The sequence below is a fragment of the Taeniopygia guttata genome, chromosome 3 (assembly GCF_048771995.1).
Source record: "Taeniopygia guttata chromosome 3, bTaeGut7.mat, whole genome shotgun sequence".
NCBI lineage: Eukaryota > Metazoa > Chordata > Aves > Passeriformes > Estrildidae > Taeniopygia > Taeniopygia guttata.
Window position 1 is genome coordinate 82,592,014 of NC_133027.1, and position 16,604 is coordinate 82,608,617.

The 16,604-nt window shown below is 39.0% G+C and overlaps 1 protein-coding gene across 1 annotated transcript; it reads right to left on the reverse strand.

Annotated features, from left to right (window-relative positions):
- Nucleotides 1–1,111: 1,111 nt before the first annotated feature.
- Nucleotides 1,112–15,720, reverse strand: LOC100228354 (plasminogen). Its single transcript, XM_030268548.4, has 12 exons — nt 15,611–15,720; nt 12,659–12,794; nt 11,925–12,031; nt 10,768–10,882; nt 9,583–9,746; nt 8,887–9,016; nt 8,646–8,764; nt 7,037–7,199; nt 6,048–6,178; nt 5,059–5,218; nt 3,406–3,596; nt 1,112–1,271 (listed from the first exon to the last, which is right to left on the reverse strand). Exons 1-12 carry the CDS (start codon nt 15,657–15,659, stop codon nt 1,267–1,269), a joined length of 1,470 nt encoding a protein of 489 aa, XP_030124408.4. The 5' UTR covers nt 15,660–15,720; the 3' UTR covers nt 1,112–1,266.
- Between the last annotated feature and the right edge of the window lie 884 nt (nt 15,721–16,604).

Here is a 16,604-nt window from a genome sequence, read left to right on the forward strand (position 1 = left end):
TTCAATATGCTTTCCTCTTCTTTCCTTTCTACTCTGCCTGCTAGATAGGACCAGGAGAGGAAAGGTGGCCTGATTAGACTGAAAGAAGAAAGGTCCCAGTGCGATGGTCCTGGTTATGTCTTGAGAAACGGGATCATTGTCAAAGACTGGATAAGTTTGGTGTCTTGAGCCACTTTTTGGGGTGCTTGAAATGCTTGCTTATGCGCTGCTAGGTGAGGTGGTGCCCTGCCCTGCCCCCAGACCCCCTCAGCCCTGGCAGAGCTGTCAATCAATCAATCAATCAATCACTGACATGGGAGGGTGGTGCTAACCCAGCCCCTGACTGGCTAAGCAACTGGAAGTCTCTCCTTAGGGGAAAGGCCCATGGAAGCTTAATAGATGGAGCACAAGGCCTGCACATGGTCGTGACCCTGCCAGCTTCCTGGAGTTCCTATGTCCCCCACAATGGAATCCTAGGAGGTGGTAGATCTACCTGTGTTCTTCTAAATCTCTTCTGTCTCTCTGTCTTTCTCTGTCTCTTCTGTTTTTCTCTCTCTCTTTCTTATCCTAATTCTCTTTTCATGGAACTTTGTGGGTAATGTCAGATCTCATAGTTTTAAAGGTTTCTAGGTGAAATGGGCTGAGTAAATGCTAAGTACTAAATTAATGCTAAGTAATGCTATGATAAGTGAATATGTTGTCATATTTAATCCTTTTGCCAAAGTCTCTTTATTTTCTGTGTTTTTACCAGTAAGCTTTTATGTGATTTTTCACCTCCTGAGAGTATTTGGTTGGAATTCCTCTTTGTGCCAACTAGTGTAAAGGAACCTTCAATTTAATTCCTGGGTTTAAGTATTTGGGTGTAACAAGGTTGAAGTAGCAGCTTTACAGCTGCTGTCACATGCAATCATGGTTGACTCACACAGGTACAACACGCATACTCTGACAGACAGTAGCAATTGATCAGCTTGGCTACTGCTTTGCAATAGCTACTTACTCTCAGCCAGTAGTTGTATTTATTGAGGATTCCTATGAATTATCACATAATTTTTAAAACCAATTGTAAGACTATACATAGAATGTTGTTTCTGACACAGGGACTGCTTTCCAGAAAAATTAACCTGCATCCAGATTCAGTGGGAAGACATTGCATTCTTGATCCAAGAAACCAAACCAGGAATTTGGACAAAACCAAGCTTTGATGGCTGGGTACAGTCCAGTCCCCAAGAGGTGACTCCATATTGGAGAGATCTGTTCTTCTCTTGGCAGACCAGAGGTCCTCCAACTTCAGCCTAGAGAGGAAAAGAGAGTGTGAAGTAACTTCTCTAGTAATAGGGACACTAGGCATGCAATCAGCAATACTGGCAGGAATAATATTGTAGCTCCAAAGGCTTTAAAATGTGACTGACACAAGGACTGTAGGGAGAGAAAGTGTTTTATTAGACCTACTGGAGTAAAAGAATTGGGGGGTGGGGAGAGGGGGGGAGAAAGTCCTTGTCTCTAAGCATCCAGGCCATGCTCTTGGTCTGAAGATCCACCAATTATGGATGTGAGTACATCCCCAGGTCACCGTGAAAACAGTTACACACACAAAAAGGGAACTTTCCTAATTTTCCACATCCCCAAGCTACATGATCTGAACAAAAATAATTTAACTGTTTTAATGCTGCTCCTTGAAATGCAGGCATAGCAGGATATGAATACCTGTGTCTGGTGATTTTTGACTCTACCAATGAACCCACTGCCTACAGTCTCTAAGTCCAGGCAGTATATTACAGGCTTTGCTTCAAGTGAGTGGGGTATTCACAACACTGGGCTAATATGAGTAAGGTATTACCTTACACAATGTTCCTGTTATTGTGGTTGACTGTGTGAATCAAGAAAAAAAAATTGCGGTGAATACCTCAGTTCTTAGGCTTCATGTAGACACACTGAGCTTCTGAAACTATTTCTGAGCTTTGAAAGTCCAAATTACATGCATTTACCTGCTTATAGTCAAAGTTAGATTATTCTTGCCCCACAGTTATCTACACTTCCCAAAGTAAATTCACCACAAAATTAATGTTTTTTAACACCTCCATTCATAAATTCAGGGTGATTATATATATTCATATCAAGGAACTTCAGGCATTTTCTATAACATATTGCAAATATCTGGAGAGATTTCAAGGTTTTTACTAAACTGGTATCAGTAGCACTTTCAGGAGAGAAGCATATTTCAGCAGCCCATTAGACTGAAGGAGCAACTTTTGCTTCCAAGGACTTTGCTACAGGTAGTTCTTTTCTGCTGCTTGTAAGAAGAGCACACAAATCAATTTAGGAATGTATCTTTTGTTCAACCCTGTCACCTTCCTTTGCAAAATAAGTAACACGTGCAAAGCTCCACTATACTTTAATATATGTCATACCGCTTTGACCAGTGTGAACTATTAATTAAGGAAGTAACAAAACAGAGTGACACCTCATTTATCTAATTTTGCAAAACAAAGCTGCCTTTGAACAATACAAGCTATGGTCACCCTCCTGAAAACATAAAGCACAACACAAGCAAAATTCTTGTGATAATAGCAGTCACATATTTCAATAGAACACAACTAGAGAAATACTAGAAATGTCTGTTTTCCTCTTATTCACCTAAAAGAAAAAGACACCTTCAGAATGCACTGTAAAATGACATAGGCTACAGGACATATACTAATTAAAGAGAACTTGCTGCAAAATGCAGCAGTACTGATCTGAGAGCTGCAGGAGGGATGTAATTGTTACATTGCAGGCCTAGTCAGTGTCCTGGTTTTGGCTTAGATAGAGTTTTCTTTTTAGTAGCTGTTAGAGTGCTGTGTTTTAGGTTTAATATCAGAATAACAATTATAACACTGATATTTTTGTTGTTGCTAAGTAGTGCTTACTCTAAGTCAAAGACTTTTAAGTTTCTCCTTCTCTGCCAGTGAGGAGGTGCACAAGAATCTGGGCAGAAGCACAGCCAGGACAGCTGACCTAGCCTGGCCACAGGGATATTCCATCCCTAAGAACAATGTATGCTTATTACATACACTGGATGGAGCCATTAATTGCTGCTCAGGGACGGGCTGGGCCTTGGCCAGCAATTGTATTGTACATCACTTTTGTTCCTTGGGTTTTGTCTCTCTCACATGTTTTCATTACAATTATTATTTTTATTATTGCTGCTATTATTATAGTTATTGTATGTAATTTTGCTTAAATTATTAAACCATACTTATCTCATGAGTCTTACTTTTAAAAAAAATTTCCTCCCCACCAAAGAAAGGGTGAGGGAATAAGTGAGCAGCTGCATGGTACTTAGTTTCTGGCTGTGGTTAAACCATGTCACTCAAGAATTATTTGATAGGTTGCTATTTCCTGTACCCACAGACTCTACAGGAGGCGACACTTATAGCCAGCTGTTACCAGATGTGGTGAGTGTAGTCAGGCCAATGTTTTGTTCCATCATTCCAGGGGAGGCATTCGGTGCAGACTGTTGTGTATGATCATCACATCTCTTGATATTGCAGTACTCCCATATTGTGTTGGGGTCAGTGGTGAAACACCACGGGCTGCTGTCACCATCTGGGTTTCTACAATAGTTGTCCCTCAAATCCCTGCACAAATAAAATCAACAGTTATGCTGCATAAGACTGAAAATAAGCATAGGAATATCTTGACAAAAAGATGTACTATGTACAAATAAATCGATTTATTGTTGGTTTTACTTATGGCCAGATATTCTATTACCAGCAAGCACATCTGTGGTTGTGATGCTAGTGAAAAGTTGTATTTCACATGTGCATTAGAGTCTTGAATATACTTATACATAAGGAAACAATTCAAGTACTGGCTTATTCTCTGGCTGTAATATTTCAATGTACTGAGTACCTAAATAATTGCCCCATGTAGCAATTTTGCAAGCATACACAATTGTGAATTAGTACAGAATGTGTGAATTAGTAATAAATATGCATGAAAATTCATACTACTGGGGGGAACTTAGGCTTTTCCGAAATTTTTTAAATGTCAAAATTCTTTCTCATATCCAGAAGAATGGCACACAAATGCTTATGCAATTGATCCCGTCTTACACCCCAAAACTCAATTTTTACCGACTTCAGTGAGACCACACTTATGCCTGTGTTTGCTGGGGCATGGGGGACTAGAATTTATCTTTTCAATAATTTGCAGAGTTGCAGTATTTCCCCCTCTTAAATCACAGCATGGTCTCATAATAAAAAAGAACTGCAATGCTTTTTCTCTGAATATGACAGAACACATGAATTCCACATTTTCCCAGATTGATTTGAATTTTTTTAAATATTTTTGAATTATATCATCCCCCTCTGAGGATATTCCTGTTTTTTCATGACAAAATGTAAATGAAAATTTCAAATTATTTAGGGTGGCAGCATAAAAAAGGCAAAAAATTAGAAAAGTATCAATCTTCCGCTTATAATCCACTAAGCATGATGGATTTCCTCGCAATTGCTCCTGTAACTGTAATCCTGTTGTTCTCCTGCCCTTACTAAAAACTGGCACGTTAGTGATTTTGATTAGCTTGTCACTGCTCCAGTCATTCCTGGTGCAGTTTTGTTAATCTGAAGAAGATAAATCAAGGAGAATTTTCAGTGTACACAATTCTGGGTGCCCAATTCCAACTGCAAAGAACACTTAGTATTTCTAAGCATGACATATCTGACTGCATGCTTTGTATAATAAATGCTGTGTCCTCCCCAGATTAAATCATTAGAAAGGCCACAACAAAAAGTCTCAAATTCATAAACGAAACACATATTTCAGTACGTGCCTTGTCTCTGGATGCAAGTCTCCTGGTGTTGGTTGCAGAAGATCATATTTAAGTGTAAGGGACACAGCTGTATTTTACTCAGAATTTAGATAACAAGGAAACACAATTCTTACAAACGAGACTAACAGAAAACATTTCTGTATCTTAGAAAAGTTCTCTTTTATCAATATATTCCCTAGCAGTGTTTTAAAGCATAGCTGTGCAAATTTAACACAACCAGGAACAGTTATTGCCAGAGAAAGCAAGAAAAGGTGAGATTAACGTACGCGTGTGGGAATCTGTCCGGGGTTTTTATATGCATGTGTGGGAACATGGAGCTCCAGGCCTGGCACTTCTTCCCTGATACAGTGACAGAAGTTGTGCCACGATAACTCTGCCCTTTGCCTCGGTAGCACTCCTCTGTTAGGGGAGCTTGTACGGGCACATCTGCGGCAAACAACAGAAACTGGTCTTTGGCATCGTAATTTTAATGTTCTTACTGAGCAGGCACAAGAAAGCCTCAGACACACAGGATGACAAAAATGAATTACTCTTTTATGCAGACAGTATCCAGTGAAGTCATCACACCTGCAGCAGAAAGGCATTTCCAAAGATACTGAGAAAACTTTCACAGTTTTAACATCTTATGTTAGATGTTTTTAAGTGAAGGGTTCACCAGTTAGTTTCATTTTGGCATAAGTGAATATGTCAGAATTAAAGATAAGAAAGTTCTCATGCAAAATCCTCAAAGATCAGATGCTGGTGATTTTGCCCATGATAGTTCTCAAACAGACATTGTGTTAAACTTCAGTCTCTCTATTTTCCTTTTTATTGTGCTAAGACTTTCTTGTTGATTTTGTTCTTAAATGAATAAATGTTTCATTGTGATTTTTAGTTACGTTGAAAGCTCTTGTCCTCTCTTTTGTGGCTTCCAAAAATAGGAGTTAATTTAGTTTAGCAATTTTTCATCCCTTTAAACCTTTCAATTTTTCAATGAATTTGCTATAATTGGCCTACCTTTGGGAAGAAAGGAATGTAAAAACATAAATATCTTTCATCCTGTAATTTTTCTGTTGAGTCAGCTTGTGATTTGCATCTTTCACTGTATTTCCCTAACCACTGAAAGTTTAATATTTGGCAGATTTTGCAACATGACAGGCAGACAAACATTAAGCGTGACAACGTGACTGAAAAAAAATAATACATTTACAATATGAAACAATAAATCTTTCACTGTTTTAAAGTCCTTATCTCAAGTACAGTCCACCATTCATACCAGCAATCCCTTGTTCTGTCCTGTCACAGGGAGGAATAGTGCAATATTCCCATCTAATGCTGCTGTTGGTAGTGTAGCACCAAGGCTTCTTCTCTCCATTGGGGTTTCTACAGTAGTTTTCCTCTAAGCCCCTTAAAACAGGAAAAAGGAACACTGATTTTAAACCAGTCATAGAAATCCAGAAGAATTGTGTGCATGACTATTAACAACTACTGCATGCAGAATTCAACTCAGTGGTGTATTTATTCTTTTTGGAGATTGATTAACCCATGCATCACTCCTTTGGGACTAATCAATGGCCTTCAACTTCACAGTCTGAATGCCGGAGATATCAGAAGAACTTTTCCAATGCTTACACTTTCTGTTCTTGTGGTTGAGGTCAAGATGCAGCAGTAAGAGCACACAAGGCACTGATATCCCTGAGATTACAGTAATAGCCAGGCAAGGCTGGATGTGACAGACAGGAAGTGTGTAGATAGGAGCACTGGTGCATGCTGCTCTCTGCCCTGTGAGAGTGAACAGGGTTTCACTTCCCTAGAAAACTTGCAGGCTCAAAGTACAGAGCTATAAACCAGGTCAGTCCCAGCTATGCCTGCACATTGGTAGTGCTCTGCAAACTCAGCTCCTCTGACCTTGGAGCACAAGGATGTACTGGAGTATGTTGTCCTTGGAGCATCACTCTTCAGAAGAGTAATGCATTGAAAATGCGCCAAAAGACAGCCAAGGGATTTTTAACATAAAAGTAGTGAACTACTTATAGCTCTCCTGTGGGATGTTGAAGAGACAAGTGAGAAAAATACATCAGAATAAACAGGGAGGCAGAAAAAAATGATTAAGACCTGAACAGAAGTAATGAGCACTGACAACTAGTGAGAATTACAAGTTAACAATATAGATGAGGAAAACCTGTCCTCCTCTTGCCTCTGCATCTGGATTGATAGGGAATAACTGTTCCTTGGAATTTGTTAGAATGATGAGGCTCAGCGTACTTGCAGGGATATCTGTCAGGAACCCAGCCATGTTTGTGAGGAAATTGCATGTTCCAGTGTTGACAGGCATTTCCTGATTCAGTGGTAGCTATCCTTCCTCGATAGTCTTCACCTCTTCCTGAAAGACACTGGGAGTCTAGGCCAGAGACTGGTGGGGGTGTAGCTGTAATGGGAAAATAAAAAAAAAAAGAAAAGGAAAGGGAAGGGAAGGGAAGGGGAGGAAAATACTGGTAAAGTAGTGCTTTCAAAAATATATAAACGCCTTTGTTTCTGTAATGTTGAAGATGTGTTCTTTTTTCTTTCAGCAGAGGTTACACTGGTTAAAAACCATTTCAAAATCAAAGAGGACATTTTTATGGGCCTCCAGACTGCCAGATGGATGTCCTGTGCCTGCCCTTTTGCAGCAGCCAGTAAATAACTTTGCTGGGTTGAGCCAGACTCTGTGCCTACTGTCCCCTGAGAGCAGAACAGGAAGGGCAGTGAGTAGTCTTGTACAGTCTTGTAAACCCAAGTGAGATGGAGTACAGTAATATAATATACACAGGTAGAGCGGAAGACCAGAGAGGACCAAGAAAAATTGTGAGAAAAAGCAGAACAGCCTTTGGAGCTGAACCTCTGGAGTCAGTGAACTGGGGAAGAGGGACAGAAGATATAGTGGAAAAAAGACAGAAAGTGAAATGTTCTGCCATGTGGGGAACAGCACAGAAAACAAGAGTAATGATCAGAGGCATAGAACCTGCAGAGGGCAAATGGAAAATGAATTTACAGCACATACCTGTAATATACAGAATTTCCCAAGGACATGAGTATGACCCTAAAAGTTTGATATGTTCCTTAAACTTTAAGCTTTAAGGACATGATGGAAATGCTATGGTAATTGTCACAATTTTCATACAAAAGTCTGTAAATAGTTATTCTTCCATCTGTAATTAAGCATGCTGAAGAGAGCTACATCTAGCAAACACACAACACTGCTTAGAGCACTGGCAAGTGCAGATACATAAGAAAGCAATCTCTAGAGAAAAAACCCACACTTATAATTTTTTTTTTCTCAAAGTGCAATGCACTTGTACAATTTGGAATATTATCTCTTAATTCAGTGCCTTGGAAATATCCAGCTTTAGTATGCTCAGCTTAATGGGTTGTCAGGTTTTTCTCCTGAGGCCTGAACCTATTTCTCAGGATTCATCCCTTGCTAAGAAAAAGGCAGTGCTGGCTGTGCAGATTACACCCAGGTAAAATAACACAGTATAGCCACATGGTAATTTAGATGATTTCTATGAGTTAGCAAATCAGCAGTAAACTACCACCTGATTAAACCTTAATGTCTTGCCTCCCAGGTAAGTTGAAAAGTAAAGTGGTTAAGGGCAAATTATGGTTTCCTATAATATCTTTTGCTGTACTGTACTTTGTGACACCTTCATCCTCACTGACCATACATGATTTTACATAATAGAAGTTTTATGAGTGATTGTGCTTATTAATGTGCACTTTCCCTGATTCACAGAGATACCTCTAGGTTACTCAGAACTGTGGTTTCTTTTCTTTCCCCTCTCTGCATTATTTTAATGAACTATCCTCTGGAGTGATCTCAGGAAATCAGACTCACTGCAACGGGGAATGTTGCAATATTCCCAGCGTTTATTTGGGTTGGTAGTGAAACACCAGGGCCGAAGTTCACCATCAGGATTGCGGCAATAATTCCTCTTCAGATCCTTCTCTGGATAGCTGTACATTGAAAATGAAGAGAAACTTGTGAGTCAGCAACAGCCATGTGTAGCAATGAGGCTGTCTGCAGGCAGGATCTTCCAGCCTCTGTGGGAGTGAATTTGGTGTTGAGTGTGACTCACTGTTTCAGGATAAATCCATGCATATGAGGCTCTTGGACATCCCAGTGCTGGCACTCCAGTCCAGACTCTGTTCTCGAAAGTTCTCCGCGGTAATCCTCGCCATTACACTGCATGCACTCCCCCGGAGGTCCTAGGCAGAAGGAAAACAGCAAGGAATGCTCCAGCCTATTCATGGAAGATTATGCTGAAAGGACAAGTGGGGTTTGCTCCAGCTAACAATGAAAGGAATTCAGAAATCTGTGCATTACAGCCTGGCCAAATTAATAATGCTTCAGGAATATGTTTCACTCGCAGGGAGGAATTTGTCATGTGTCTGTATGTACTGTTAGCAATGGCAGTTCAGTATGTTGCACAGCACTTGGGTCAGTCTTTACCCTTGTTACAATTAAATAAATTGCAGGTGTAAGAGCAATACAGTCCTTATCCAGATCATCGTAGTTCTCTGCCAGTAGAGTTAAAAGTAACAAGACAGATGAAGATAAAGCAAACAATATCAGCAAATTTAGTTCTTCTATGTTTACAAAATAACTTTGAGAACTCAAGCCAGTTATGAAAACAACCTCTCTGTTGAGAACTTCTTAAGTTCATCTTGATTTAAATTCTAAATTGAAAAAAAATATGTAAAAATAAAGCACAAAAATGTAGCAGGAATAATGTTACCTAATTGAACATCTCTTCTCTGAAAAGTAAATATACCTTCTCCAGTGTGCGTAACCTGGTCCTCACACTCTTGGATGGCACAGTAATCAAATCTCTTATTAGGATCTGTTGTGTAACACCAGGGTCCACTTTCATCTGCATCAGGGTTTCTGCAGTAATTTTCTTCCAATCCTGCATTGGGGTGTTTTTCAGGTGTATAGCTGTAATAGTATTAAAATTCTATTTTAATGCCAGTACTTTAGTGGCACAGAAGGGAAACGTCTAACCTGCTCAGCTAGCTGTGAATTTTATTCATTCACAGTAAAAATGAGAGAAACTGATTTCCCATTGTAAGCCATAAACGAAAACTGAAAAATCATTCCTAGCTACAATTATTAGTAGCTTTCTCCTAGCCCCAGTTGCTAGTAAGAAGTGAACTTACAGCCTTTAAGGACAATGACAATCTCAAAGGACAATTGTTGTCTTTAATATGTGCATCCAGTTGATCTAATCAGCTCACTACAGACCCGTGGCTCTGTCACGTGTTTGTCTTAATGGAGCTACTTTAAAAGTTGTGTATTTCTAGAGATTATTCACCAAACACATCTAGGTCTCATAGAGATCTGAAGCAAGTGAAGCTAGGCTTCTTCCTACAGTAATCTTCCCAGAGAAGACTAAATTACTTTTAAATTATCTGAACAAGAGTATCTGAGTGTATTTAATTAGAATAAAAACAAAATATTTTTTAAAATAAAACTTCAACATAGATGAGAAGACACAGGACCTCTGCTTCCCCACTTGTTTCAGTGAGTCCAATGGCAGCCAGCCCTGAGAAGACTCTACCTCGTCAGATCCATTTGGCCCTTGGATACTTTTCTCAATTTTTTTTTACTATCTGTATGGCAGGTGGGGGAGCAGGGGGCTAGAGTTGCACACCTGTCACTTTATTCAGAGGAGAGTAATTCTGAGCCCACTGTTACCAATAGCAAAAATCTTAATTGTGTGGAGAGAAGGAGCATTTAACCTCACATTTAGACACAACTTCTCTAACTGACAATACATCCTTTCCTTATCCAGATCATTGCAGTAGTGTCAAAAGTAACAAGACAGATAAAGCTGTTTTTAAAAGTCACCTGACAACAGGATTTGATAACTTGCTCTATAAATCTGTGTATATATATGAAGATGAGAAAACTTGAAAAAGGTTCAGAATAGTGAAAAGAAATGTAAATAGGGACATACTTTGGTTTGTGGGGTATTTCTTCTGCCCACTTCTGGCATGGAATACCCCTTTGAGTCTTGGCTTCTGTGCCTCTGTAGTCTATCCCAATCCCTCTTTTACACTGCATAAGGTAAACTGAAATGAAATTAAATTTGTTAATTCAATGGTGTTACAACATTCATTTCCTGGTACTGAAAATTTGCAGATATAACTGAAGCTCAGCTGTACACGATGAACCATGTTTTACTCATGTTTTACTCATATTTTGAAGCTCTTGCGCCTGCAAACATTCTATAATGTATTTCAAAATAAATTAATTACAGCTAATAAGCATCTAAAGACAGAAATTTCTGAAGCATTGTTATAAAGCTATATAATTAATTCGAAAGAACAGCTATATCAAGTTTTTGATAAACAAAGAATAATACCAGGATAAATAGGAATGTCTTTAAGCAGCAGCTGGGGATTCTTGGAAAGGCGTTGCTCATAAGCACATTTGCAGTGTGGGTCTCATCCAGCTATCCCTTTCAGCCAGAAAACACTTAATTGTCAAAATGCACTTGTCATATAAGTGGCCCCAAACTTTTGATTCATCTTAGACTTGGACTCTCCCAGGTATTTTTCTAGTGGAACTCTAAGACAGAGAATGCAAATCATATCAATGGTGCTTTTATTGGCAACAGACACTGAAAAATCTCCATTTATTGAGGTCGGTGATCTTGATTTCCCCTTCCTTTTCCCCTTTTTTGTTTGAACAAGAAGACTCTCCCAAAAGCTCAAAATATAAAATGAAAATGTTTAAGTAACCTAACAGGAGGCCAATCTGCTGGGAAAAATGTGTTCCTCCTAAATTATTTTAGCCTGTCTAAATAATAAAGCTGGGCACATCTGACACCCAGGGAGAGCAGGTGAAGACTATAGAACTGGGTCTGGGAGGAAGGCAACAAGTAACTTCCAGTTCAAATGGCACATGGACACCACCATGGATCTAGGCCTTGGTATTTGGTCCTTCTTGAACAGCATTTTTAGTAACGTGGCTTCTTCCTGTTTGCCCCCAGATTCTCTATTAGTTTTCTGTCCTATACAAGAATTTGATCCAGCACTGCAGCAGAGAACAGAAGGATGCCATTAGAATAGGCTTGATGAATAAATATGTAACATCTTACTGTACACATACTTCTCTTCTCATAAAGAACTGTGTCTGTGCTGGTGAATGTCACTGTCATTTTAGCATTTTCAGCCAGTGTTAAACACTGTAGTTTTTTCCTGGTGAATAGGAAAGCCCTGTTGAAATTGAGAAGGAAGCAATATTCACATAAGAAACAATATTTTAAATTCAATTAAAATTATTCAACTCATAATTATTTTTCTATAAATTATTAATTTGTTGTCTTATAATCATCCTTATCTTTCACAGATACTGCACTCAATATTTTAGACAAGTAAGAGGTTAGGGTTATCTACTACTCTCAAGTGGCTCACTTATTCCGGATATATGACTACATGAATAAATTATTGTCTGGGAAACTAGAAACTGCATTGTCAAAACATTGTCAACATCATCCTAGCTGCTCAGGTTAGTGACTGTCCCTACAATGAACTAGAAACTCTTGTGAAAAAAATCAGCATCCAGCCAGAGAGGCTCAATCAGTTCTCCATGTAATATTGGATACAAACAGGAACTCGAACATTTACTATAAAATGAGTAGTACATTGTAAATCCACTCTTCACTTGATCCTGTGGTAATTTATGGCTGGAGATAAGTCACAGGCTAAAGGCACAGCATGTGAGACGCTGCTGTAGGCAGAGCTGCAGCAGAATGGGGATGTTGGTTCTGAGTAAAGGTAGGAACGTATCATTGATATGCAGACATCCACAATGGCACAGTTTTAAGATTCAACAGAAATTACCTGCAGGTAAAATTTCTTTCAGCTTCACATTTGTCTGCACATTCTCTTTCATTATTTGTCTCATAAAACTGTTTGTTTCGAGTAAGTATCCAAACACCATCTGTTTTTGAATAATCATCCAGTATATCTCCTTTCACTAGAAGGGAAGGAAAGGAATCAGGCATTAAAAATGAGAATTCTGTAGTTAAGAAGATCTCTGGATTTCAGTCTCATTTTCCATGTAGCTTGGACAGGTGAAGACACCATTTATTTTGCATAATTCTGGGTAAAAGATTATTAACTCTGAGGTTATTTCTATCTCCTGACAGAATCAGAGCTGAATGACTGCAACCTGTCATGTGAAGAAAAGAGACAGAAGAAAGATGTAGAGGCAATTCTGATTAGAGTTATGCATGAGTTTGAAGCTAAAAGCAAAAAATGGGAAGCAAGAGTGAGGGGGAATGGGGAGAGAGACTAAGTGGTGTCAACATCAACCAGACAAAGATGGAGGGAAGTGATACCCATATCAAGGTTTTGGAGAAGCATGAATTAGGTGGATGGGAGATTATGACCTGTCATGTGGATTGTGCAAGCCCTGCAGCTTCATTGGTCACTGCTTAGTTGTTTGTCCCAAGATGTCCTGCCCTAGAGCAAGGCACCTCAACTACATAGTTATTCTATAGCCTTTTTCAATGCCCACCATTGTTTTATTGCAATGGGTTGAGCAGGCTGAATAATGAAATTGTCAGGCTACATCTCTGTTGCAACAATTTAACCCAAGATTTTAAATTAGTAAATAAGTTAGTATTATTAGATCTGAAAGCTACATATGCATAAGATTTATATTATCTACCTGCTAATAATTCTAACACACCTCTAAAATACTGTAACTCACAATAGATTTTACCACCTAATTGATTTTGTCTTTTTATGTCTAAAAAGATTCTATGTTTCTGTTCCTAATTTCTACAAGAGTTTATTTCCATCTCCAGCATCAGGTTACAGTGTTGCACAAGTGAGTTCAATTGGCCATATAGTTTAATTTTTTCTATTTTTTTTTTCAATATAGATTATTATTGACAGATGCAGGAAGTTAATAATTTTGTACAGTGTGCTCACAGGTAATGTTGTGAATCTTTCATTTACACACTCATATTAGGGCTGAATTCACTGCAACATCTCTCCAGTGTTACTAATTCCCTTGACATATGGGCCATTCATCACCTACCTCCATATGACACAGATTCACACAAAATAAAAGATATTTTGGCCACTAATGAAAATAAGATCATTTATTGCCTGAGGGCATTTTCTGTGTCTCTTTGCAGAGTTGGCTCAAGGCTATAAAATTTGCATGTCTTAAGAAATCCCTGACACTGAGGGATCTATAGTCCTACTGTTACAGCAGGACTATGTAGAACACCCGTAGCCTAGCCTACTAATTTCTTCTGATGGAGTTAGTAAGTAAGTGCTTCCTTTCCTGAATTTTTTCCTAACTTAACTGAGGCCACTGTTCCAGGGGACTAGAAAAAGAAAATACTCCTTCCCAAACTTTATTTACTCATCTTAAAACTCTGTATTTTTTCAAAGAGCTCTACTTTGGATACTATTCCTTTTCAGTGACTATAAGAAAAAAAAATTATTACAGTTGGATTGAGAATGAATACATAGGAATTTGGATGGCATGCACAAACTAAAAATCAAGATAGATTGGCAGAAACTTAGAAAAGGTGATTCTGGTTGCCTGAAAAACACTGCAATGTGTAAATATAAGAAAAGAATATAAGAGATTTTAAATGCATCAGGGAATATATTAGTCTGACTAAAATCGATATAAACCCAGATATTGCACAGGATAATTGAAAAGAATATTCAAATACATGTGAAAAAGCAAATTTCTTCATTTCCATAAGCATCTTTGCAGATTTGACCAGTACTAACCCAGAAGACATAAAAATTGGCTTTAAGGCATTTGTGGACCGTCATTTTTGAGCAAGTCAGCTAAAGGCTGATAAAAATGAACAAATAAAACCCCCTAGTTTCTCAGTTGTCTTTTATAATCTTGTGCAGTCACACAATGATATGTCCCTGGTATTCTGAACTTAAGTGCCTGAACTATTAAAAATTCATAAACATTGTACTGATATGTATTTATAGTTCTTTTAAAATGTAATTTAAGTACCATGTAATTATATGTAATTTCAAAGTACAAGAGAGTATGGTATCTGATTGAAATCTGATTGAAATACATACTACACATGTAATACTTATTTACAGAATTTGTTGATAAGCTTGAAATCCATATATTACCATCAGTGGAACATCTATCTTCTGTTGGAACCATAAGAAAGAATTCTGGACATATGCTTGGAAAAGGTCATCTAGGTTACTGGGGAGTAAATTTCTACTACTGCCCTCAGGAAAACAAAGGAGAACATTTTTATTGTAAGTGTTTGACAACAGAAAATGTGAAATTTCTGGAATTTTAAGGAGCCTGTCAATTTTGTATTTGGTTTTAAATATTCCATTTCAAAGTTTTAAAACACCTGTCATAAAGGATGAAAATCCGCATCATTGTGCTTAACAATGATTGGCAGTAAACACAGTTTTACTTTTGGCATTTTATCCAAAGCCTGCTAAAATTAGAAAGAACTTCTCACTGACTGCTGTGGGTTTTGCACAAGCCTTTGACAGGTGCTTCCCAAGGGTGCCCACATCTCTGGCCATAGAACTGTTCTCCTGGGGCCATTAGCTGCCCATGCAGGCACCAAGGTCTTCTGGTGTTGCTATGAACACAACCCGGGGGCAACCACAACTCTCACTTTACCCAACAGCAGCTCTTTCTGACCAGCAAGACCCAAACCTGTCATTGTCCAGGAAACGAGTGACACGTTGACTGAGGGACCTACCTGCACCACACACAGCCTGCTAGTGTTTGGTCACCCAGGCAAGCAGAAGACAAAGGACTCTTACCTGATCTGAGCAAGAAAAGAAAGAGAAAGGCAGCTTTGCTAATCCCCATTTTGGCCCAGCTGGTGGGTGCTGGAAGTTGTGTCTGTTGGTGCACAAAGTTTTATTGACTCGCACTGGAGTGAGGCAGCATCAAACAAACAAGGCAGGAGGATTAAGTTAATCATTTTCCTGTGCTGTGCTCCCCTTGCCATGGTGTGGCTATCAAAACAACCTTGGATTGGATGGATTACCAAATCAAGCTCAATAATTTCTACTGGATACTGGGAAATGTGAAAGCACTTTCTTCTTTTGTGGGACATGTTTGGTCTTTTTTTTCACATTGCTTGGCATCACTTTGTTAAGGTAAAGACGAGGGTCATAGTGGTGGAAAGTATCATGGGAACAAGACACAATCCACACACCTAATTTTATATAGTCCTGGATATTCAGCTTTAGGTCCCAATAGTATTTCCAGTCAGAGACTTGAACAGCCTTAAATTGGAACTGCTGCTGATTTATGCACCCGTGTAAGTCAGTCCTCCAAAACAGACCCTGATAATGCTAACTCTCTATCAGAATTGTTTTTAACAGCCTCCAATGCCCTTTCTGGAGGGAAAAAAAAATACTTCCCTCAGCCTTGTTTGTTTGTTTGTTTGTTTTTGTTTGTTTTGTTTTGTTTTGTTTATGACTTGGGAGGCATCATTCACTTTGGTTCAGTGTATGATGTGCCTTCGGCCTCTGGCAAAGCTGCTGATATCTCAAGTTTGTCCACACCTCAGGGTGTGTGCAGGGTGCCCCATGCATTTCAGCAACATCTGTCACATCTGTCAGCACCATGGGGCTCAGCTAAGACAAGCCAGGAGCTCCCAGCCATAGTGCCTCCAGGAGTTTAATCTGGTTTGCCTGGCTAGTCAGGGTAGCCTTTAGCTGGGATTGGGAGGGCAGATGAGGACACGGGAGGAAGGTGGGAGTCCTGCATATTCCTCTCTGTGCTGGGAGTCACCTGGGGTAAAGG

Coding starts and splice junctions, on each gene's coding strand:
- LOC100228354 (XM_030268548.4), bottom strand. CDS start 15,659: ATGGGGATTAGCAAAGCTGCCTTTCTCTTTCTTTTCTTGCTCAGATCA. Junction 12,032..12,658: donor GAAAGAAATTTTACCTGCAG/GTAATTTCTGTT, acceptor CAATTTCAACAG/GGCTTTCCTATTCACCAGGA. Junction 10,883..11,924: donor AGTTCTTTATGAGAAGAGAA/GTATGTGTACAG, acceptor ATTTCATTTCAG/TTTACCTTATGCAGTGTAAA.